The sequence below is a fragment of the Pezoporus occidentalis genome, unplaced genomic scaffold (assembly GCF_034315485.1).
Source record: "Pezoporus occidentalis ecotype Australia unplaced genomic scaffold, CSIRO_AGI_Poc_V1 ctg45, whole genome shotgun sequence".
Taxonomy (NCBI): domain Eukaryota; kingdom Metazoa; phylum Chordata; class Aves; order Psittaciformes; family Psittacidae; genus Pezoporus; species Pezoporus occidentalis.
Window position 1 is genome coordinate 8,963,214 of NW_026915780.1, and position 22,938 is coordinate 8,986,151.

General features: G+C 38.4%; 1 protein-coding gene across 2 annotated transcripts in view; it reads right to left on the reverse strand.

Annotated features, from left to right (window-relative positions):
- The window catches only part of FHIP2A (FHF complex subunit HOOK interacting protein 2A), a 31,745-nt gene that overhangs the window by 6,867 nt on the left and 1,940 nt on the right, over positions 1-22,938 (reverse strand). Inside the window, exons 2-14 of one of the 2 annotated variants that reach the window (XM_062635372.1) lie at positions 16,755-16,833; positions 14,639-14,808; positions 12,444-12,548; positions 11,973-12,095; positions 9,534-9,572; positions 7,610-7,903; positions 6,555-6,751; positions 5,341-5,455; positions 5,159-5,235; positions 4,726-4,918; positions 3,362-3,531; positions 2,369-2,512; positions 587-677 (exon numbers count right to left, since the gene is read on the reverse strand). In XM_062635372.1, coding sequence (XP_062491356.1) covers positions 587-677; positions 2,369-2,512; positions 3,362-3,531; positions 4,726-4,918; positions 5,159-5,235; positions 5,341-5,455; positions 6,555-6,751; positions 7,610-7,903; positions 9,534-9,572; positions 11,973-12,095; positions 12,444-12,548; positions 14,639-14,808; positions 16,755-16,833 — 1,797 coding nt within the window. The remainder of the gene's footprint in view (positions 1-586; positions 678-2,368; positions 2,513-3,361; positions 3,532-4,725; positions 4,919-5,158; positions 5,236-5,340; positions 5,456-6,554; positions 6,752-7,609; positions 7,904-9,533; positions 9,573-11,972; positions 12,096-12,443; positions 12,549-14,638; positions 14,809-16,754; positions 16,834-22,938) is intronic. The other variant, XM_062635373.1, reaches the window with a different exon arrangement.

Sequence of the window (22,938 nt, forward strand, 5' to 3'; positions counted from 1 at the left end):
TAGAAGATTCACACAGCTTCAATAAACTGCAAATAGACAGCGACTGTTTTCTAACCAAGGAAGCTTTAGATTACATTGGTAAAAACAAACCCCACATTTATTTCCAACCAGTCAATCATAAGGTTTTCTCTACCTACCAGAACTCCCAACTTCAAACCTGAATGCCTTAGGCTGCACATTCCCTGTGATGAGCCTTTATTTTTAAAGTCCCAGATTGCATAACTCCTATGCAGCATTTTAATTTCCCTTTAGTCCTTTCAAACAGCTTGGCAGGCAGTTCTCCAAGAGAATGCAGATAAATGCAAAAGCAAATTAAGAATCTATCTGCAGCTCAGATTTTCTCTCAGTGTGTTTGTTATATGAATATTAATGTATTTAATGTCATCCATTATTTCCACTAGAGTAATACAAGGTGGATTCACCATCAAAAGATCTCTCAAGGTAAGTCTTCATTAGAAACTAAAAATTGAAGTTTCCCATCTTCCATTACCAAAAATACATTTAGTAGGGCTATTTATAGAACCATCTGGATATTCTCATAAGCACTTCAAACTCTCAAGGACTAAGGAGGACTTTACTGACTTACTTGTCTGTGGGCATCTCTGAGGTAAGTATCATAACCTGTACCCTCCACGTGGTATGACGACTTGGCTTCATCGGGTACGAGACAGAGGAAACTAAAGAGAAAAGAAGTACATTAATGATTATCTATAATCCAAAGAGCTCCAGATCAATACCTTCTTATCACCTGTGACAGTCTACACAACACTGAATTGTCTGGCCAATTCATCCACAGTTTCTGCCATAACTTCATGTGAAGAACAGAGAACACAAAATCTATTGAAGCATGTCTCTTCTAACTGCTGTTTTGTAATAACAAGATACCTACTTCAGAACTTCTGTATCTAGCACTAGAGGTAAAACCTCAGAGGAAGCATTTTATGAGAACCAGCAAACAGAATGGAGATGAAAAGGAATATTCATAACCAGGTCAAGTATTTACTAAAGGTCAGACTCTATCTTACAAGAGCATAAGGAAAACGTACTGAGGAATAAATGAGCCAAATGAGAAGGAGAATTACAGTTCAAATTCTTCTTAACCTACTGCATAGACAGTTTTAGTTACCACAGTTAGTTGGTGGAACATGTAAGAGTGCACTGGGACAATATAAATGTCCCAGTTACAAATAGCATTTGCCAGGTATGCAGCACAAATACACTGTGTCCTTATTACTTCACCAATATCCGACCTAAAAAGCATGAGGAAATTCTGAATCTTAGAGGGGAGCGTCTTTGAAAAATAAGTAAAACCTCTGAAATTTCTGGACAGCAAAATAAAACTCAGTCTTTGCACTCTGTTTCCAAATTTCAGCTTTCCCCATGCCGAAAGAACTGCTGGAGGCTCCTGTAAGATTTATATCCAGAAATATGTAGGAGATGACTTTTAGTATGGAGTTCATCTTAGCTGAAAAAATACTAATTGGCAAAACACTGCACCTCCTGAAAACATTTCTGTTCAGTGATGGAGACTGCAGGAGGTGAATTTAGGAGAGTGTTCTTTATGTCTTTGCTCCAAACCATGTCCACCATCAACTATATATAGCAGTACTAGGGGAAAGAGGGCAAGAAGTGATAATGCCATTCCATGCTGGCTGTCCTTGGGCTGTTTTCTTCTGGCTAACACCTTTGATTATTTCCGGGTAAGTAGACAGGTCAGCACTGAAATACCAGTGCTGCTTTGCTACTGTGTATTAACAGAGCAGTTGTCCTAATCCTAGTTGCTAAGAGAATTACCATCACTAAGTTTCTTAGAGTAGAGCCTATCCTCGTTGTGATATCCAATTTGCGGTATGTCTTACATGCAGCATAAATGTATGCTGCGGGTGACAAGAGGTGCCCCTTGATTTTAAGGGAACAGAGAGTAGCTCCAGCATGGCAATTATTTGCTTATATATACATATATATGCTCAAGGAGCTTTAGGAAGTTTAAGGGTTTTTTGCCCCCTAAGGAATTTACTGCAAGACTCCCCAGGAAGGCCAAGTCTGTAACAGCAGTTTAAGCATAGCAAATATGTTTGAGAAAGGAAAGTTTTATAATCAGTGAGGCTTTCATCACGAATTCTGAGTATTCAACTACACTATTAGCTGGAAAGTTATTCTATTTTTCTCATTTATGTTGAATTATTTTTACTTATTGTAAGCTCTAATCTTTCAGGAGCAGCTTTCTGATAAAATGCCACATAATTTCCTCTGTGGAGTCATTTTACCAGCTGGCAGAGAATAACATCCATTACAGAGTACATTTAATTTGCACAGTGTGTGCAGACACCCACACATTCAGAGAGTTCTTTAAGTGTCTGTTTCTTACCTATTTACAATTTTATGAACTTCAGTCTTCCCATCATTTTTTTGATGTTCTGGACTGACAGGTGGAGAAGGACTGAGCCACTCCTGCGTTGACAATGTGTTATCTGGAGACAGGTCAGTAAATAACGGATCTTCCTCTAGGTCTCTGTGAGATTGTATTAGACAAAAAACATTATCATTCATAGAATGTTATGGCAGGCAGGAAAATCTCTGGGTCAAAAGGCATGATTCTATTCCAATTCTCTGAACAACTAGGGTGTTCTCCAGAGCAGTATCATAGGCACATCTTTTTACCTAATTAACATCCAGAAACACTAACCCTTACAAATACCCAACAAACATTTTGTTTTGAACAATAATCATAAATTCCTGATCTGAACAACAGATTAAACATTTCTGACTTAAACAAAATCAGTGCATGAAATCACTTACACTCTTTAGCCACGTGTTTTACATGTGAGAGAGTTATACTTCAGGAAATCATCAATTATTTTAGATTACTCAGAAATATCTAAGTTAAGATGCCTAAACTGGTGGGTGTAACCAGTATTCCCCCCATCAGTAGAGAAGGAGTTATAAGAGTTATGTAGGGTATTTAAAAGCATTTTATGTAAAGTGTCCCAGAAAAGTTCTTCCATCAAAATGATTCCAGAACATACATGTAAGCAAGACACCTAAGTGACTGACTTCAAGAAAAGTCTAATTGGAACCAATACAAACATACACAGACTTAAGCTAGGTAAATGGACAAGTAAATTGATATATGGTGACCTCTGAGAGCCTTTGTCTGGAGAGTTCTTTTCTGTTACTGTTCTAAAAACTTTCGTAAGTTGCAGATACAATAATTTCTGCATCATTTTATGGATATGGGTTAATACATGGAGCACTTGAAGTGCTGTCTACACCCACTTTTCATTCAATTACCACTGCTTTGTTCTAAAAATAAGGATCCAAGTTAGCTGTTGTGAAAACTTCCCTTAAAAAAGAAACTTACACTGCTCCTGCAATCTGTCCATTCTCTACCACGTCTTTATCTTCTTGACAAAAAGGCTTGTATTCTATATAGTTTCTTTCTTCTAAATTTCTCAGAACCAAATTATAAAGAATGTGCTCACTGGGCTTTTGCAAAAGGTGCTCAAACATTCGTAAAGTCATTATGCTGATCTGCAACACAAAAAGTGACAATTTAGTAAACTGATGCACCACTGCCTTACATGTTTTGCTGGTTTGTACATTCTAGAACACTGCAATTACTTATTTACATTATGGAAAGAAGCAAAAATCCAAAGAAAAATGAGGAAATTGTTATGCTGGATGTGGTATAAACATGGATGAATTCACACACATCTGAAAATCAGTATGTGGATGTACATTTTTCCAGTAAAACAAAACCTGTTCTAAAATCTGCCAAGATAACAATACAAAGCGCATCCACAGAACTTACAACTTAACTTTTCATATTACAATCAAATCCATGCTGGAAGACCACGATCACTGTGCCAGTGAAATACAGAACAGGACTTACAGTTAGCAATAAATATGCAGAATAAACTGAAGTCATAGTGGAATATTGTGACTAAAAATACAGGCCAAGATTTTTACTTGGATATATGTAGGCTTTTAAAAGGAAACTGACTTTAAGCAATACAGAGACAGTTTTCAAAGAGAGCTTTGGAGCGCTTAGCTTGGCAAAGATCAGCTCATTTATACACATAACTCGTTCTGACAGGGTGAGCAGGTAAAAATACTGAAAAACTGGTGCATGTGAAGGCACAGATCTGTTTTCAGGCAAGCTTGGTTTTTGTTTGAAAAGTAGAGGATGAAGATTGCTCCATGTTAAAAATGAATCGAGCAGCTCCTGAGGAGGGATTTTACTGAAGTAAATGACTTTAATAATGTTTACTCTGTGTAAAGTGCTTAAATATTATCTTTTAACTGGCATTGTGTATATTCTGACCACACTTACTTTATATATAAATGAAGTTTTTAAGTATAGCTTATGTGATGACATGACAGAATTGACACAACATGGAAAACAGCAGCGATAAAACATATAATTAAAATGCAATTCCAGATACCAATTTTGCCCTATCTTATATGTGAGCAAGCCTAACTAGATATACACAGGGAGCAAGCAAATTTAGCAAAGAATCTTTATTAAGGGGAACAATGTGCTAGCTGAAGGAAACAGCTTGACTTTCATTTTCTAAAGGGAATCTGTAGGGCTGGCAGTCAGAACTCTTTTCCTTGTCAAGTTTGCTGTCACAAATATAAGAAGTCCTCACAGTGGTGTTTTAATAGCCCCTACACAAGACAGAACTAGCTGGCAGACATTCTGATACCATTACCACTTCTCACCTCGTCAGATATATGATCACAGTGTTCGATTAACCTGTGTCGCAATGGATGTCTGTTGATGTCTGTCAAAGTTTCTGGCTCTCTGTGTTCTCCAAGTATAAAATAAACTGTTTCCTGCAGCAGGACATCTGAAGTCACTTGACGAACAATTCGATGCAATAGTGCAGTTGATGTGAGGATTCCGATCTCTGACCTGTTTGAACAAAAAATTTCATGTCAGATATATCAAGGCCAGGTTGGACAGGGCTTGGAGCAACCTGCTCTAGTGGAAGGTGTCCCTACCCATGGCAGGGGGCTGGAACTGGATGAGCTTTAAGGTCTCTTCCAACCCAAACCATTCTGTGATTCTATCAATCTATGCAGTAGATTTCAGCTGAAAAAAATCAGCTTGATTCAGATCCTGTTCTGCTGTGTCTTGCAGGATGCTACTCACGTTTGCATCAGCTGGGGTTCCATAACATCAATGAAAAATCGTTCCCGCACAGCTTTTGCCATAGCAACAGCAGCAGTCTGAAACAAAAGTACAAAATGGTATGTCTTAAACTCAAAAGCTCAGAAACAACTGGGACTACTTATTTGCTGAATGTATTTGTATCATCGGTAAACATTTCAAACCTTTTGTGCTTCTTTGATGAGTTGATCACAGTAGTCAAACCATGAAAGAAATGAAATCAACGCTCTTTTCCCTGGAAAAGCAGATGCATCTTCTTTGTGGCTATAGGAATCCAAACTAGAGAACACAGGGAAAAATACTTATTTAGTCTACAAGTAACTGAAGAATCTTGGACTTCATTCTTATTGAACTTAACAGAATAGTTAATGATCTATTGCAATGAAGTAAACATTAACATGGCTTGTCTGACAGTCTACTTATCTGGCAGTGCTATCATTCAGTAGCACGCTAAAGGGTACATAGTACACACAGCAGCAGAACTGTGGTTATGTTATTTCTTGCATCAGAAGGGAAACTGATCACTTAGTCTGTTCTTACTGGAAACACAGACTACAGAAACTGAATCAATAACTCCTTTAGTCAGAGAACCATAAAATTAAGGCAATTGCTCTTCCCTGCTCTCTAAGCAACCTCAAGCAAGTCCACCAAAAGCACACAGGGTATGCCTGAACACATCTCAATTTAAAGGCTCTAAGGAATAACAAATTCATCATTTTCTTTGGTAAACTCCGATAAAGTTTGGTTTTTTTTTCCCTTCTAACTTCAAACTCCAACTACCAGAAATTTTGGCTTGGTTTCCCAAATACCTACTTTTTGTCTCAGTACTAACAGATCACGAGCAATTCATAATAATGAAGGCAGAGTGGGGAAAAGGAATGTTTTGAGAATCTAACAAGCAAGCACAATTAGGATAACAGGCCTTTATCTTCTGCTTCATGCTGATGAGTTATGCAGTAACACTTTCCTTCTTTTTTTACTGCAAATATTTTGCAACAATAGCCTGTTATCAAATACACCCTTCCTCCTGCAGCAGCTTACAGCGCTGTGCACAGTGAAAAGTTTGCTTCCTAAATCCTTGACACCTGAACAAGACAATACTCTGTACCTGATACTACACCTACACTACCACTAATGTAGTCCAGTGGAAAAACCTGCCCCCATGAGGAACCTCTGCAAGGGACTGGCAGGCAAACCTGGCCCCATGTTAGAATCAAGTGTACACTGGACACCCAAAGTCCTACTGCTATGCTGCAGCTGGTATCTCAGCTTTCTCTTGAGACTTTAGCATGTGGGGGTGAATATTTTATACAGCTTATTTACCTATAGAAAACTAGTTTCAGGGAGGGGCGTAAAGTCACAAAAATAAAATTCTTACCCCCAGTTAATTGCCTCCACTGTCTCAATGTCTAAGGGATCCAGCGACTGAGGCAGGGCTTTGTAGAGGGTGGCCAGCCTGTCTGTCAACAGTTCACATAAACAACTGCTTTGAGTCAGGCACTTGGCAGCTGCTGGTTCTGGCAGACTCACCAAAAGCATGAGGCCCTCACAGGCCTTTACTGCTATCCGGCCATCCTGGCAGAAGGGCATGGAAGAATTAATCAGAGGGTGAATGAAGCTCACTTGAAACCAAGAAGCAAACATCCCCAAATAAACCCTCTCCGTTCCCCAAGCAGTGAGTGAATGCATTTATTTTTGTTGCCTTTTCAGTCACTGAAACTTAGTTCTAGTGGATTTGCATGGCACAAAATAAAGAATTTCTCCTAAATCCACATCAAATACTAAGAATGCAACTGCAACCATCAGGTTGACAGAACTAGTGCTGTAGGTCAGCTTAATAACAAGATATTACACAGCGTAAACTCCCAGTTAACAATAATGACGTACAGCAGTAGATTTGGTCTCCTGCTGTCAATGCTGCTGTGGCAATTACAGGCTTACCCAATGCACCTCTAAGTTTTCTGAAGGAATCTGAGTATGAATTCGAGGACGGGGCTGGGTAAGACATACAGCAGTTTTCTTTAAAGAAATGAAACCTCTAGAAATAGCCCAGTGCCTTTATAAAAAGTGTGTGTTAGGACAGTACAGTTCCAAGTAGTTTTTTAAGTACTCTTTTGTGGTATATTTAACCTAACGATCCTCCTATGTAGCTTGTTTGTGAAACATGCAGCATTCTATGCAAATTGCTCAAAACATGTATTACTATTAATAAACTTTAGTATTACTTTCTAAAAATAGTATTTTTACTTAGATCTGAATTGGCAAAGAAAATTGCTAATTTACAACTGCCTGCAAAACAAATCCTGTTTTACCTTTTGTATTTAAAATACAGTGTGTGCATACATGTATATTCACCCCCCCCCGCCCACTTCACACAGCGTCCGAACTACTTCGTTTTACCACATTAAATAGAACAAAACCCAAACAACTCACGGGACTTTTAGTGAGGTTTAGTAGAGAATTCACTAAATTATAGTCTTGATTTGGACCAACAGTGGAAGACCCGGGTGATGATGCGACATTTAGTTCATCCAGACTGAAAGAGAGCTCATCTGCCTGTTGTGGGAGATCATCTTCCTTCTCCATTTGCTCCACACCAGCAGCACTGGGCATTTCTTCAGGCTGAACGGGCTGTCCCATGTCTGCTGTCAGAGAGTCTTGTCCTCTTATCATGTCCTCTGTGATTACATCTGCTGATCCTTTGGAAGCCATTCCTTTCAACTTATTCTGCAAAGCATTTGTTTGGAATTACACAGTTGAAATTACTGTTCATCCTGAAACAGAACTTTACTAAAAGCAATTTTTTAACATCAGCATTTGAAACACTTCTCTACAAGGCTGGATACAGTAACGATGTAGAATATAGTGGGTTGTGGGTGCATGGGAGTTTTTAAACCTAAACCATTTTTCAATCTTCTTAAATTTCTCCTAAGGCCTGTACTACTCTGCTTCAGGGCTTAATAGGCCATTTACAAAGAGATGGCATCTTTTTCTCTCCACCACTGAAGGCATTCACTTGATTTGATAGAAGTTTTTATTTACCTTATGATTGCACCTTTAGACCTCAGCACATACTATAAAATATCCCTTTCTAGGTGAATTTATCTGATGGCTGAAACACTATTTCCAGTTGGAGTCATAGAATTAAACTAATTCTAAACTTCTTGAGATTTTATCTTCAACAAGAAAGGGAAATAAAGGTCTTTTATCATTGCAGACTACTCTCAAGTTGTGTTTCTTACGAAGAAAATGCTGAGTAGATTGAAGGAGAGAAGATACTGGAAGTTAACACTGGATTCTATAACAGATCACAGACCCTTCCTGGAAGCTACAAAGCATCCCTACTTAGCCTGGAAGAAAGCAACCCATCTTCCCATAAATCTGTCTCCAGCCCATAAAAAGACATTTAAATTTGTGCTCTGTGATACCACGAAGAAACACACTGCAAGGCAAGAATTCAGTGTCCTTCTGGCATAAGCACAGGTGAGTAATACTTTATTAGAACCATAAATTAGACTTCAGCACAAGACAATTTTTCAAGTGAGTACAGTAGTGAGACTATAAATCCAAATGGCTCCCCTTCTCTATGGTAACACCAAAATCATGACAAATATATCTCAAGCGTTAATAATTTAAAAGAGTAACCATTTGGGGTTAATGGCGTTTAGTGCATACAAACCAGCAGGGACTAACTACATGCCAGTCTCAGGCAGCAAACTTGAGAGCTGCTCTGCATGCTTGCTGAATTGATGTGCATTCACTGTGGAGAATTTGTATTGAATGTTGTGATACACTCATATAACCAACTCCCTGGAGAGGCAACATGGTGGTAAGAGCAGCACACTGCATGCTATAAAATAAGTATGATTTTTGAGTACAGTAGAAAAATTACTCCTTCAACACATGCTTTTTTTTTTTACAGTGTGAAATGCACAAGGCTGCAAAGCAACCCAAATGTGTCTGTGAACCAAGTCTGTCTATCCCTAAATCTTCTAAAGTCTTCCAGTATGCTCCCGTATATTTTAGCAATACACAGGAATATCTGAATCACAATGATGAGCCTTGCACATAAAGCAAAACTGAAGGCTGGAAATGCATTTATAAAATACTTATCTTACACTGGTCCAATACTTCATGTCTGGACTCTTCTGTCATTTGAAAGGCTTTAGTTTAGCTAAGGCATCAATGAGAACACCTAACACATGTAACTGCATAAATATCCCTCCACAGCTCATTACTTTTACATTGGCAGGTAACACAAAGCACTCTGTACATTGGACAACACATAGGCAGAGTTTTTATGTGTATTTAAGCTTCCTATTGTCTAATCATGCAATTCTGCAGCTTAGCTGCTCACCTGCCTCTTGTAAAGGTGCAAAACGGGATCCTGAATGACCTAATAGAAAAGGTTACATAAAACATATATTCAATGCTTTCTAGACAAGTACCCCTCTAACTGAATTCAACATCAACACAGAGCAAACAATATATAAACACATTTCTACATTTTCATGATATGCAACTACTACAATTTCAACATCTGTGGCAGATGATGCAATGGATAAGTTCAAATAGATTTAAAAAGAATTCTGTGAAAAATCAAGTGATATCACAGCTAATGAGAATCTCCACTTAATTCACAGTGAGGAATATAAAGCTGGCAATTTGTAGTGATGAAAGTAGAGGTGAATAGTGAAACTAGTGTTCATTTTATATGAAGGTAGAACCTTTTAACACACCTTGTAACAGAACTTGTTTAAGGTCTCAAGAGCAGAAATTGAAGCACAGATAATCACAAAACAATCAGTTGCAAGGAGTATCTCATGTAAGGAATGATAAGATGGGGCAACTAAGGAATAAACGAACAAGGAAAAACATGAGGCAACAAGTTTAGCATAAAATGACTGAGATAGAGGTGATAAATGTTCCCGTGTATGTCCTTTCTCTCTACACAAGAACAAGGAAAATTCAGTTTAAATAGAATTAGTATATGGATTTTAAAGGTTTAAAACCAGTTCTTATTTCCACAACAGAAGTAACTTGCCCAAGAGATACAGTTATGCCATACAGCTTTAAGCAATAAGAAATGAAAGATTTTTCTAAATACAAACAGCATTCTGTCAGCAAACTATTTCTTATGGAATCGCACAAAGAAAATCCTGGGTTTATACACATTCATTTTTTTATGTTCATAAATAAATACATAAAATAAGAAACTGATTAGGCAAAGAAGGAAGCAAAACTAACAGATACAAACAGACTGCTTTGCAGAGATGTATCTGCATTTCAGTTTCTAATTTTTCTGATTTTAGAGATAAATGCCACAGAGAATTCTATATATTTACCCCTTCACGCATTTGAAGGTTAGAAGTAGCTATCAAGTCACAACAACAGCACCTCTAAGAGGCATAGACGTGAACAGAATATTCTGTTCTAATAAAGAACAATTCTGCACCCAAATACCTTATGCGGAAACAACTGTCAGAAGTCATGAAGGCATACTCCTTAGCCTCTGACATTTAGAATAACGTTAGGAAGGAAACAGGAGCTCCAAGAAATATTCTTCAGCTTGCCTGAACTCTATAGCCAGCATTTTGTGGAACTAGAGATCTCTGAAATTTGGAATCATCTGGGTTTTCAGGTCTGATTTTGAATAATGCAATCTCACTACTTTGGGGAAGAATGCCAATGCCTGACAAAACACTTGTGGTTCTTATGACTGGGATTCTCAAGTTTGATTTCAAGGGCACAAATGACATTAAAAGTAATCCTGGTTTGGACGTACTACCTTATTCTGCATCTAGTACTTTGCTTCTGAGTGCTTCTAATGTTTAAACACTAACTTGTCAACCCCTACACCATTTCTACAGCTTGCACAACTACAGTGGACACAATGGCAATCAGGGTTGTATTTAATTAAGGTAAAAATAAACTCAAGATAGATTTTTTACTACTGACTTGTAAGCGATATTCATATACTCAATGGAAAATAATGTATCTTTGCAGTTTAGCAGCCTTTACTATTACAGATCTTGTTTGCAGAAAGCTTGAAAATATTTGTGGAGGACACTACATCCATCTTTTCACCTACATATCATATGCTTAATAGGTACCGTGTCACTACAGCAAACATCAAAGTGGGAGCAGGAGGCATTTCTAAACAGACTTTTATAAATTAAACTTTTATATGCTCCTTCTAAATGTGAACAGAAAGCCAGTCTAGAAATTCTTTCTCCTCCCACTCTGATTTCACCCTTGCCACATGTTAAGTTTGAAAATGGAGTAAAGATATTTGGCTTTCTTACAGATAGAAAATAATGTCATATTGTAGATTGTGAGCTGGCACTGCAGCTAGACCATATGTGCCACTACCAAATAAGGGCCCGATCCTGCAGAGCACTTAGCAACTTGCAAGGTGTCAATGCCCCATGCAATCTGTCCTTTAGTCTTTGCTGTGCTGAAGACAAAACAACATCAGCAATCCACTGTCTCCCTCACACAGTGATCTACATTATAATCTATGTCCCTACTCTAAAGATACTTTCACTACAAAAAGTAAGGACCTCAGGCAGGTGTATTTGTAAGCCCTGAATGAAATTCTAGTAAAAATAATCGGATGTATCAAGTGTCTGGAAGTAAAAAAAACAAACAAACAAACTTCTAATATCACAGGAAAAAAATTACAGAGCGAATAAAAACAAATCTAAGAAGCACAGTGTGATATCTTCAGTTCTCCATTAGATTCTGTCTGTGACATAGTAAATACACCTAGAAACTTTTGATTTGGTTTACTCACCTCAAGGAAGAAGTTGACCAGGTATGGATCCTGTTTCAGCTTTGCACATACTATACAGAGAAACTGAATTTCTTCATTTTCTGTTGGTGTTGCCAGAACTTCACCACACAGCCTGATTAATTTCTGTCACAGAAAGAAAAGCAAACACTAAGACAGAGAGGAAATTATAGCTTTTTTCTAGGAATGATGGACTGAGTTCTTTTTCTATACACATACTACAGTGATGTAGGGTTATTGACTTAAACATTTGCTCTAGGTTTAGAGTGCTGTGAACAAGACTTCTTTATTACTTTTGACTTGCATTGCAGTTGCAGTTCAAGGCTCCAATCATCAATACATTAAACTGATATTGCACTTGAGCAGTTTCTTTAACTTACTTGACAGTGGATGTATTAAAGAGCTCATTAGCTACAGCAGAATAAGAGAAACTTGTCATTCTACAACATAACCTACTTCAAATTTGAACAGTACCTGCACTGGCCTGTGCACATTTATGTGGGGAAGAAGAGGTTGCCGTATTCTTCCAAGAAGTTTTGTATAAAAAGCCAAAACTAGCTGTTTCATTCCTGGAGGGCACTGGAAGAAACCAGATGAACAACAACAATATAACAACCATGGAGAGAAACAAGATGCAAATTTGTCACCCAAAATGGCTAATGAAACAGCAATAATTCATCCCAAAGCATTTTTAAAATACCATCATCTGTTAGCACATTCCTTTTATCGACATTAACGGAGAACAACAAAAAATGTTGCATTTCATTACTGTTTCCTTTTTCAATTTATTCATAATTTCAGTTAATTGCTGCAGTGCAGACTTCCACCAATCTTTACATGAAATATTCCCTACCAATACAATGATAAGGGGAAATTAATTGGCTACGTGTCAGCTGTCTAATTTTATGGTACTGTGCTGCAAACCCCAGCAATTCAGTGAGTCAGTACGTACAAATAAATGATGATAAACACCTTAATGTCTACAAAATATATTTTGAATTCATGAGCAATTAACCTTAGACAGATAAAAGTGTTTACAAACAGATGTTCCAGGACAAGAGAAAGCTGTTGTTTTCCCTGATATTCAGCAGAATACAAATCACAAGTATCTGTGGAACATCCAGACCCCTGTTCTCCTGTCCCTCATGCACCACGTCACATGAGTGTATTTTCACATCTCCATGACATCTGATGGCTTGTGGTCCTTTGTTTCTAGCTAGATCCCACTTGACTCTGTGTCCTACCATGTCAATAAATGCTGTTATTCCATAGGTTAATTTTAACCACATAATTTCTCTTATCAGATTGACTGGGAATAGAGCATGAGTGGCAACAGCCAGGAGGACAACTGCCTAACCTGGTTCTCCTCCCAAAGTAATTATCCCTAAATTATTAATCCCAAATTATCACTGAGTTATCAAGCAATCCATTGAAAATGGACTGTCAGGGTGCATCTACAATAATGTAGTAAGTCTAAGCGATTGCTGTGAAAGGATATTACTCTTTTTGCAACAGATCTTTGCAACATCTTGCAAGCACTGAACTGTGTGTTTACTTCAGATGTATCAACTCACAAGTGGCAAGCATAAAGACAGGCTGCAGAAGAATTGCATGTACAGGCGTGAGTGCAAAATGACTTCTCTCAACTCTTAGAAACATACTACTAATTACCCACTTCACATATGTCACCATTTCATCTTGGTTTCTTGACAAAATTTATAGATTACTGAACGAGCTGTGTTTCAGAGCAAGTATTTTCAATATATCTTAGTCTGATTGTAGGACAGCTGATGTAGGAACAGCTCTGGTCCTTGCAGAGCAAGGAACATTCCAGGCTCAGACAGCTAGTACCCTACATGGCTACATATGTAAAATCTAGTAGATTAAGAACCCATGACAATGTGTAAAAGACTGACTGACGATGAAACCATGGAGAGCTCCAGTTATCCTTGGATCAGGGTACACCACACATTCCTAACTGCATCTGCATCATGATACATTTCTAGCACGAGGGCTGCTATGTTAATTCATTCCATGATCCATTCAACCCCATACATTTCAGCTGATTAAGTCTGCCAAGAAAGACAGCAAGAAGAATGCACCAAATCCATGACACTAATTTCACATGTGCCACAAAGCAGATATGAGAAGAACCAAACAACACTGCCAAGGGCTGCATTCATACCAAAGAATTGGATGTGAAAGCTGTCTGGGAATCAGCTTAAATTAATGCTTTCTGACATGGAAGTCTTTCTGAGCAATAACTTACCACATTCCAAAAAATGAAACAAAGTCTGTATTTAATACAGTGCTTTTCACCCAAGAATTTCCCAGCACTTAACAAAGGACAGAGAGGGAAAATACTCTGTTGTAGAGCCAGAAAAATACTAGACTGAACAAATATGCTTGTCCTGCTTCTAGCTTCACAGTCAATATTATGAGTGGTGAGTAACAAATCTCAAGAGTTCTGCCTTGGTCAGCATTTCTTTCGTTGGCTCACTTTGATCATACTTGTAAAAGACAGTTATTCATAATATGTTGGTAACACAAGCAAACAACTATTTGCTATAGTTCAGTGTCCCACACTACCACCTACTGTAGAACTTCAGTCTCCATCACAATTAGGAGCCCATACAAAAAAATAAAGTGCTCTGCTGAGAAATACATACATCAGCTTTTCCTAATGTGTAGAGAGTCTCCAAAATCTTGTGATGTAGCAAATATTCCATACATGGTCCTGTTTCACCCGATTCCCTCTCATTTTCTTCTTGAACTAGAATATCCAACATCTGTTCCAAGTGAGAAGGAATGTTGGTATCAGTCACAGGAGCTTTGTCATCTAAATAGAAGAGATGAGCAATAAGAATGATTAAAGTATTGTCCTCACTTTTCTCAAGTTCACTTCCAAATGTAAGATTTAAAAACATGACCACTCATTAAAGAATCTTCTATAGAGTATGCAAGTTTTTAAACATGTCTTACGTTCAAGTTTCAGAACCGTATCAGGAAATGTAAACTGGAACACTCATTAGGCAGATATCTAAGCTTGCAATGGGGAGAAGATGAAATGCCGCATTTCAAAACATGCATTAATTACACAGTTAAAAAGGAAAATTTTCATAGTCAGAAACCAAACTTAGGGAGAGAAAGGTTCTACTCTCAATCTTCTGGTTAATATCCACCCTTGTCTTGGTAACTTCCTCTCTGCCTCTTCACGTAGTATTCTGAAATCTATAAACAGCCTCCAACACCAGATAATTTGCAGCTGACCACTTCCTTTACAAACTATGTAATTAAATAAATGGTTTTTCTAATGATAACAACAAAGGAAACCCAAACTCTATGCTATTTATTCTTTACTTTTAAAATTGTCTTTTATACTTTCTGCATTAAAGCAGCATTCTGTCAAACTTTTATGAAGGAATGAGTATGACTGATATTATCATGGTAAAGTCATGAAACTGCTGTGGATTTATGCTCCTGGCAGTGGGAGCTGGCACTAACATGTTGCAAAGCACACGCACCCATGGAGATTTTCCTATGTATTTTTTTCAGCTCAGTTCTACTTGAACAACTATCCCACAAGGGAAATGGTTACTACTTCTTATGCAATAACCTAAAAATAACTGCCACTTGCATGCAAATGGCAACAAGATCAGAAAGGAAAACAGCCGTGTCAGTGTGATTGTGATCTCTACCACAACTTCCAGTTAGCCTACAGTATTTTGCTTGACTGTCCTAGGCATAATTCTGCTCCAATTGCAGAGGACAAAAATACATCCACTAAATGGCAACTTGTTTTTCACAAGACTTCTGAAAGTGTGGGGGAGAGAGGTTAGCCTTTACTTCGCACTATGTAATCACAAGTATCAGTTTTCCCTTACCGTCCTGTCATTTCTACCTTAGGGGACATCACATAGTGTTCCGAAAGATGGGTATTTACAACCAAGGGTCAAGTTTCAGCTTCTAAGAGTAAATACTGACACAAACAAGATCACCAGTCCCACAAACAGTCCCACAAATGCAGATTCAATAGCTACTCTAGCAGAAATACAGAACTAATAAGCTTGAGGAAAGCATGGTAACATTCACCTTAACAGTGTAATAACTAGAACCAAACATTTAACATTTAAATGTTGCATACTGTTACAGGAAATCAGGGCAAAGTTTAAGATAAAGCATGTACAGCCATATTTCATCTGAATACCCACTGGGTTTTTTAGAAGAGCAGAGTAAGATCTGGGTAAATTCTAACAGAACGTGTTCTAAATCTGCTCACAAATTCACTTTTCAGAGCTATGTTATCAAAATACCTTTCACAAAGACGAGACATTGAAGAAAAAAGACCTAATACTGAGCACTCAGAATTTATCTAAATCTTCTAAAATCTATGACCACAAAATCACTTTTGTTAAAATCTTGGGGAAAAAAAAAGAAAATCCCTGATGCAGAGCAATAAAAAGGTTAACAGCAGGGACTATATTTCTGTAGCTGTCTGTTTAGATTAAACAGAATACATGAAGACAGAAATTGGATCAGGCGTGGAAAGGTACAATTCTCTACATGGTACTCAGGAAAGAAGACCTTCCCTCTATCATTTTTCATGCCTCATTTTTAAGGCATGAATGGAGGTACACAATATTTTTAATTACTAGTTGGTGGTGGTGGTGGTATTTTGATAAAAGACATGCCTCATTTTAGTATCACTTAATCTTTTCAACAACACAGAAATTGGGACTTATATTTTTCCCAATAAAGAGACAAAACCAGGATGTTTTCTTTTACCTGATGTCTCTATGTAGTAATGGGTGATTGCTTTCCAGTGGTAAACAAAATCCTCTTGTAATGGAAGGGAAGGTGCGAGCTATGGGGAAAAAAGAACAAAGAACAAACAAAAACCAGTTAGGAATGAAATAAACATACATTCTCAGAGATTAAATTGAATTTTATCTTATACTTGTAAGCAAACTGCTGCAGACTAGTGCTATAATTTTTTCTCTCTGCTCTTCTGCCTTTAACAAGGATTATATACATTATTCATGGCATGAGGCCCATGTCATACTGCCTAGCTTGTGAACATCAGTAATAATCTGTGATGTCTCTATGACTGGACAATCTATCTGAAGCAACAAAAGCAATTGCTCATGCAGTAAAACACCACTAGAAATGCAGGTGTGAATTGTTTACATTGCAGGGTTTTGTCCTGTAAGGAAAAAAATCATGTTCTTTTACATTTGCTTTTGATGCCATCTTCCTTTTCTGTATGCTCTGTTCTCCTCTTTCCCTGTGCTCTCTTAAAAATACCAATTAGCTGCTTCATAGAGTTTTGACATGCTTTTTTTCCCTGTTAACCACAACTATTTACCAGGCCCATCCCCAGAGCTTGTGGTTTTTTTTTAACAAATACGTTTCTTATTTAATTTCTGACAGAAAAGGAAGTTTCTTCTTTTCCGGATGAATCTGGAACGGCCAGTTGGGTGTGACTGACATCCAGGAATAACACAAAACACGGCCTCCCACCCAGTCAGCATCAGTACTGCTCCTTCCTTACCAAGCTCGAGAACTGGGTGCAACTGCGGCTCATTACGCCACAGGCACTACTACCCCACGACCATGATCATCTAACCACTCTGCTCTCCAAAGCTGAGGCAAACAGCGAATTTGCGACCACAGTATAAAATGTTCACAGCTGGTAAAATCAGGAATCCTGGAAGGAAAACCCACCCCATGCTACAGATCATGTGAAGGTCTGTTGTTACCGAGGCTTAACCCTACTCGCTTGAGGCTTATTTGTTACCTTCAAGCAATTTTTTCATAGGCAATACTAAAATAAAGGATTATCACTTGACATGAGGCAACAATGAGACCTATGGGCAAGCAGAAAGAACCCCATGTGTAAGTTGGTGTGTCCATTCTAGAAGGATAAGGAGTTGAACCAGCCTGACAAGCTATGGCGTTCAGTCCTCCACAGAGTCACAGAGTGGCTGAGGTTGGAAGGGAGCTCTAGAGGTCATCTTGGTCAAGCCCCTGTTGAAGCAGCCTCACCTAGAACCAGTTGCTCAAGACCATGCCCAGACAGCTTTTGAATATCTCAACAAATTGAAATCCTGCAAGCTCTCTGGGAACCTGTGCAGAGCTCAGTTACCCTCACAGTGAAAAAGTTTCCCCCCAGAAGTTACAGCTACCACACTTGAGATTATTAATAACTACGAATTCCTCTAGTGTCTCCTCATAGTGCCTAAAAAGTACTGAGCTGCCTTAGTTCTCAGACAAACAGAAGCACGGGGCTCAGGCATCTGTATACTCTTCACTGGGTAGTGCTGTATTTTGGAAGTTTTCCACATCAGTCTTTTCCTTAAATTGAATGACACTTAAATTTATCTTGGGAAAGTCATAAAGCCCAGTATAGGAACAGCAAGCCCTGCCAAGATAAGACAGTAGAATGCTAATTGTTAATGACCTTTTGCACACAGGACTTTGAAATGCAAGACTTTAAAGAAGCAGTGGTGCTTGGTAACTAAACTACACCTGCATCCTGTGTGGAAATGTGCCCTTACAAACGGTAACAAGGAGATCAAATGGACATTGCTTATCCATTCCCTGACAGTCTGTGGACTCATGCATCTTCCATACTTCCACAGCTGGGCACTGAAAACACCAATTTAGCGCACCCAGCTACCACAGAGTACGCATCAGGATAGCATACACTGCACAAAACTAGTCTGTTTTACAATGAATTTTACAAAGCTATTGAAATTCACAAGAATAACTCAACAAACTGAAGACTGAGAATATGATATTTTGTGTCATGCTTCGTATGTCACGCTGCTGTAGATGAGTATTTCAAGCAATGTAACAATCATTTTGCAGATTTCTGTAACAAAACTACACCAAAAACTCCACTCTGGCTGATGAATAGCAGAGAAACCACTTTTTAGGAATACCAGGGCTTTCAGGCAACTCTAGTTCCGAAGTAACACATGATAGATAACATTACTTGACTGATGTGATTTTCCTCTCCACTTCGTCTAGCCTCATCTGCCTCAAGATGGAATTTAGTGGCTCTGAGCGGTGCCAGGAAAAGGATTTTACTTCTCAGCACTGCCAATAATTTATCCACTGCAGGAGAGAACAGTGGATACAGACAATCTCCCTCCCAACAAATGCCTCCAGGGACTCCTCTCAGACGTGAAAACCTAATTCACAGACAGGTCTTGCCCTCTTTAATTAAAACACTCAGTGACTTCACAGGGTCTTCTCTGATCAAAGACTTCAAGACAGATATTAGAAACATCATTAGCATGGGTGTGCATGTGTACCTGCATGCCTATTGGGAATATATGATTGGCAATATATGATATATTGGCAATATATGATATATATTGCCACCAATTGGACCTAGTGATATGGCACTGGGCTACCAGACTTAGCGACTCCTAACCATGTAGAAAAACACTGTTTTCTTTACCTTTTACTTGTTCACTTTCTTTACTTGTCCAGCTAAAATAACCTTCACCCTTAAATTCCTCTTCCCACTGCAGATGGACTTAGTATAAATCTGCTTTTTACAGCACAGCTATTCCAGGTAATATGTAACGGAAATATAACTGCAGCAATGCTATGTATTAATCTGACATAAGTGTTTTACTGACAAAAAATGAACCCACCCTCCCCCGATCCTCTTGAATTAGTAATTCAAACACAAAATCAGGGTAAAGGCCAAGACTACGATAGGACCTTATAGACAAACAAAGCCCAGCACTGGAAAGCATTAGAAAAATGTAAGCGTAAACACTTGGTTGACGTGCCTTAACCCTACTAGGGCAGGTAATTCTAGGATGAAGCTGTAGTTTCTATTTTAGGATGAATTATTAGTTACCAGCTGAGATGAAATACAATTTACAGCTGCCAATCTGATGAATCACTCTTTTGTAAAAATACATATGCCTTTCTAAGGATTCTGAAGCAAACCAAAATCCACTGCTGAGGCTATTGATTCCTGCTATTTGTCTAATTTGAAGGAGTTACCTTAAAAGTGCGGTTGTTTCTCAGTTTTATTAATCAATTTTGATGTAAATACATACATTACCTGGTCTACTGGAAGGTGTCCCTGCCTGTAGCAGGGGCTGGAACTATGTGATCTTTAAGGTCCCGTCTAACCCAAACCATTCTATGATTCCCTTGATTCTATATTCTTACTAATTCTGAACTATTGATTCCTCATCTCAAAGTGAAGTTCTCCTCCTCAGGGGAAAAAAACTTAAGATCTTAAAGATGGAAGTGTAGGTGTTGTATATCAAATAGACAAACCCCACTGAACACTACTGAAAACCAGCCCATTTGAGCAGACACTGATTAGCTCTTCCATCTGGTCCCCAAATCTAGCAGTTGAGCTTCCTTGGAGTGAACGAGTGAGTGTTTTCATTTAGAAGCTAAACTTAACACATGCTGCTTTATCATTCTGGTGACAATCAAACCCCACTCCTTCCAGGGAAAGTGCTGTTCTCAGGAAAACTACAGCTCTTTGACCAGGACTGTAGCCTGCTTGTTATAAAATCTGTCCAAAATACAATTCCACATTGTTTTCAAAAGTATACAGAATTTGTGTTTAGGCAGGGAAAAAAATAACGTCAAGAGCAAAGAAACCTATACATATTTACTGCTTAACAGCAATTCTTTTGTGCATGTAAAAATCATTGTCATATGCTCCATGTATGCTTTTCAGAAGTGCAACTCAATACTGAAACGAATGGAGACAACGGAAGCTGGTGATATCCCTTAGTATCTTTTGGCCAAGTAAAGAAAACGCTGTGTAAAAGAATAACAGGTACAGTCTGGTCAGATGCCAGAGTGAAAATGAAAGCAGAAACTGGGTCAAAGAGAAATCAAGGGGAACTGCATTCACAATCCCCTAACTGAAACAAGGAAAACTACAGTAGTCACTTGATCTTACTACTTTACTAGCATGAATGTCTACCCTGATGGAAAATCTGAAAAAGGACTAATGCTTGAAGGTTTACATTATTTATTCAGTTGATGAATGCACAGAGCTTACAATGATCGCTGGTTTTGCATATAAAATTAAGACTGCACACCCTTGCGAGCCATGCATTAGATTTTGTCATCAGAATTTGTTAAAACAATCGGTAATGTGAGGTCATTACATCAAATAAAGTGGGTTCAAAAAGAAGCACTGTTCTGAGTAGTTATGCAGTTAATGATTTTGGAGCTGTACCTGTAGCAAGTGACTCAGTTTCTTTCAGTTTTGCCTCAAAATACGGACAGAAAATGTGCTACTAAAAAGCATATTAAAATGCCAGTGTAAGAGACACAGTGAAATAATAGGTTGGTAGAGAGTGGTCCCAAAAATGCGCAGCAGGCACTAAAATCTAAATTCATTCCCCAGTCCCAAGAGTGATACAATCTTGTTTGACAGCAAATTGCAAAGTTCGAAGCAACCAAAATCACTTTTCCTGCTCAAGGTACACAGCATAAAACCATCTGAGTTGACTGTTAAGACAAAACATCTCCTGAAAGCCCAAATCAGAGACAAAAGTCCTTTGAACACTGAGTGACCGCTCTACAGAAGAGCTATTTTGTCTAGGGAAACATGAGTGAAGAGTACAAGATAAGAGAAATAGCAAGTCTAACTTGGTGCTTTGTTAGTGTACACTACATTTTGTAGGTTGCTGACAATGTAGCACTCTGGAATACATCTGGGATAAAAGTATACTAGAAATGCATAGCAAAGAGAAAACATCTTGGGGACAAGCCATATATAAACTGTCACAGATTCATTAATATTAACCCCCCACAGCAACAACATTTCTATTCTATTCTGCCCTGAAGTAAGGTAACAGAACAAAGACAGCAGTTCCCTCCACCATTCTCACCCTACCCACATTCAGGATGCCTCTGTCAGGACGATACCTGACAGAGTGCTTGCTCATCTGGATGTTGCAGAGAATTCCCAAAAGGGTAAAAGTATCTAAAATACTGGCAGGACTGACACAGGAAAAGAGGTGGCAAAAATTAGGATTCAGTTGTAGTGAAAATGGGAATATGATTTCACACTCTTGGGCATTTTAGGCAGAAAAGGCTGAAAGTTTTGAGTTATTCAAGGTAAGAAAACTCTTACTGAAAAGCAAATGGTCCTTTCTGTTTGCTTCATTATAGTCCTGTCATGAAGGCAGTCAAAGAGCTGTATGCTCACAGCAAGTGAAAGGCAAATACTCCTGTCTGTATCAGACTGTCAACCTTTGGAACTCCTCGTCATAGTTCAGTGAGATGGCATATTGAGGGTAAGATAATAAAGATTATCTATTAGCACAGGAACACTTATCTGAATACATCTCTCTGAAGTCTGCAGGCCTGTGGGCCCTGAGGCAGGACAGGAGCATTATATAAGTGATGTGTAGGAGAAACGACAGGAAAGAGAGTCTACCCAAACCATTCTGATTTAAAGTAGTCCTACCAATGAAAGCTAAGACTATGCCTTCCAAGTGTATTTAATTGACCAGCTCAGCCCAAAACTCTTCAGCTGCAAATGAATTCCTCCCAGAAGTAGGCACCCAAAACCTAGGAGAAATTATATCTTGGTTACCAGTTCTGATGCCGATATTCAGGGCTGAAACAGAGTCCACACAAGGCTGCACAAGCTACACTTGCTCTGCAGCTCTAACAGCAAGTAAAAATGATGCTCTGAATTATCTAGGTTCTGAGAACAGCAGGCAGCATCAAGCTGAGCTTATCTAATATTTAGGATTTACACCAGTTTTCATTTTCAGAGTAGCAAAGCTAAGTAGCCCACATACTTTTTACAAGATAATAAAACAGTCACGTACAGCCCCAAAACTGTTTAAAAGCTTATATTTATCAGTTCTGGCTTTGAATTAGTGGGTAAAACTTCCTAGGTGAAGTAAGACACATTCTTAATATCCTCTTGCTATTGTGATTCCATGATTTACTC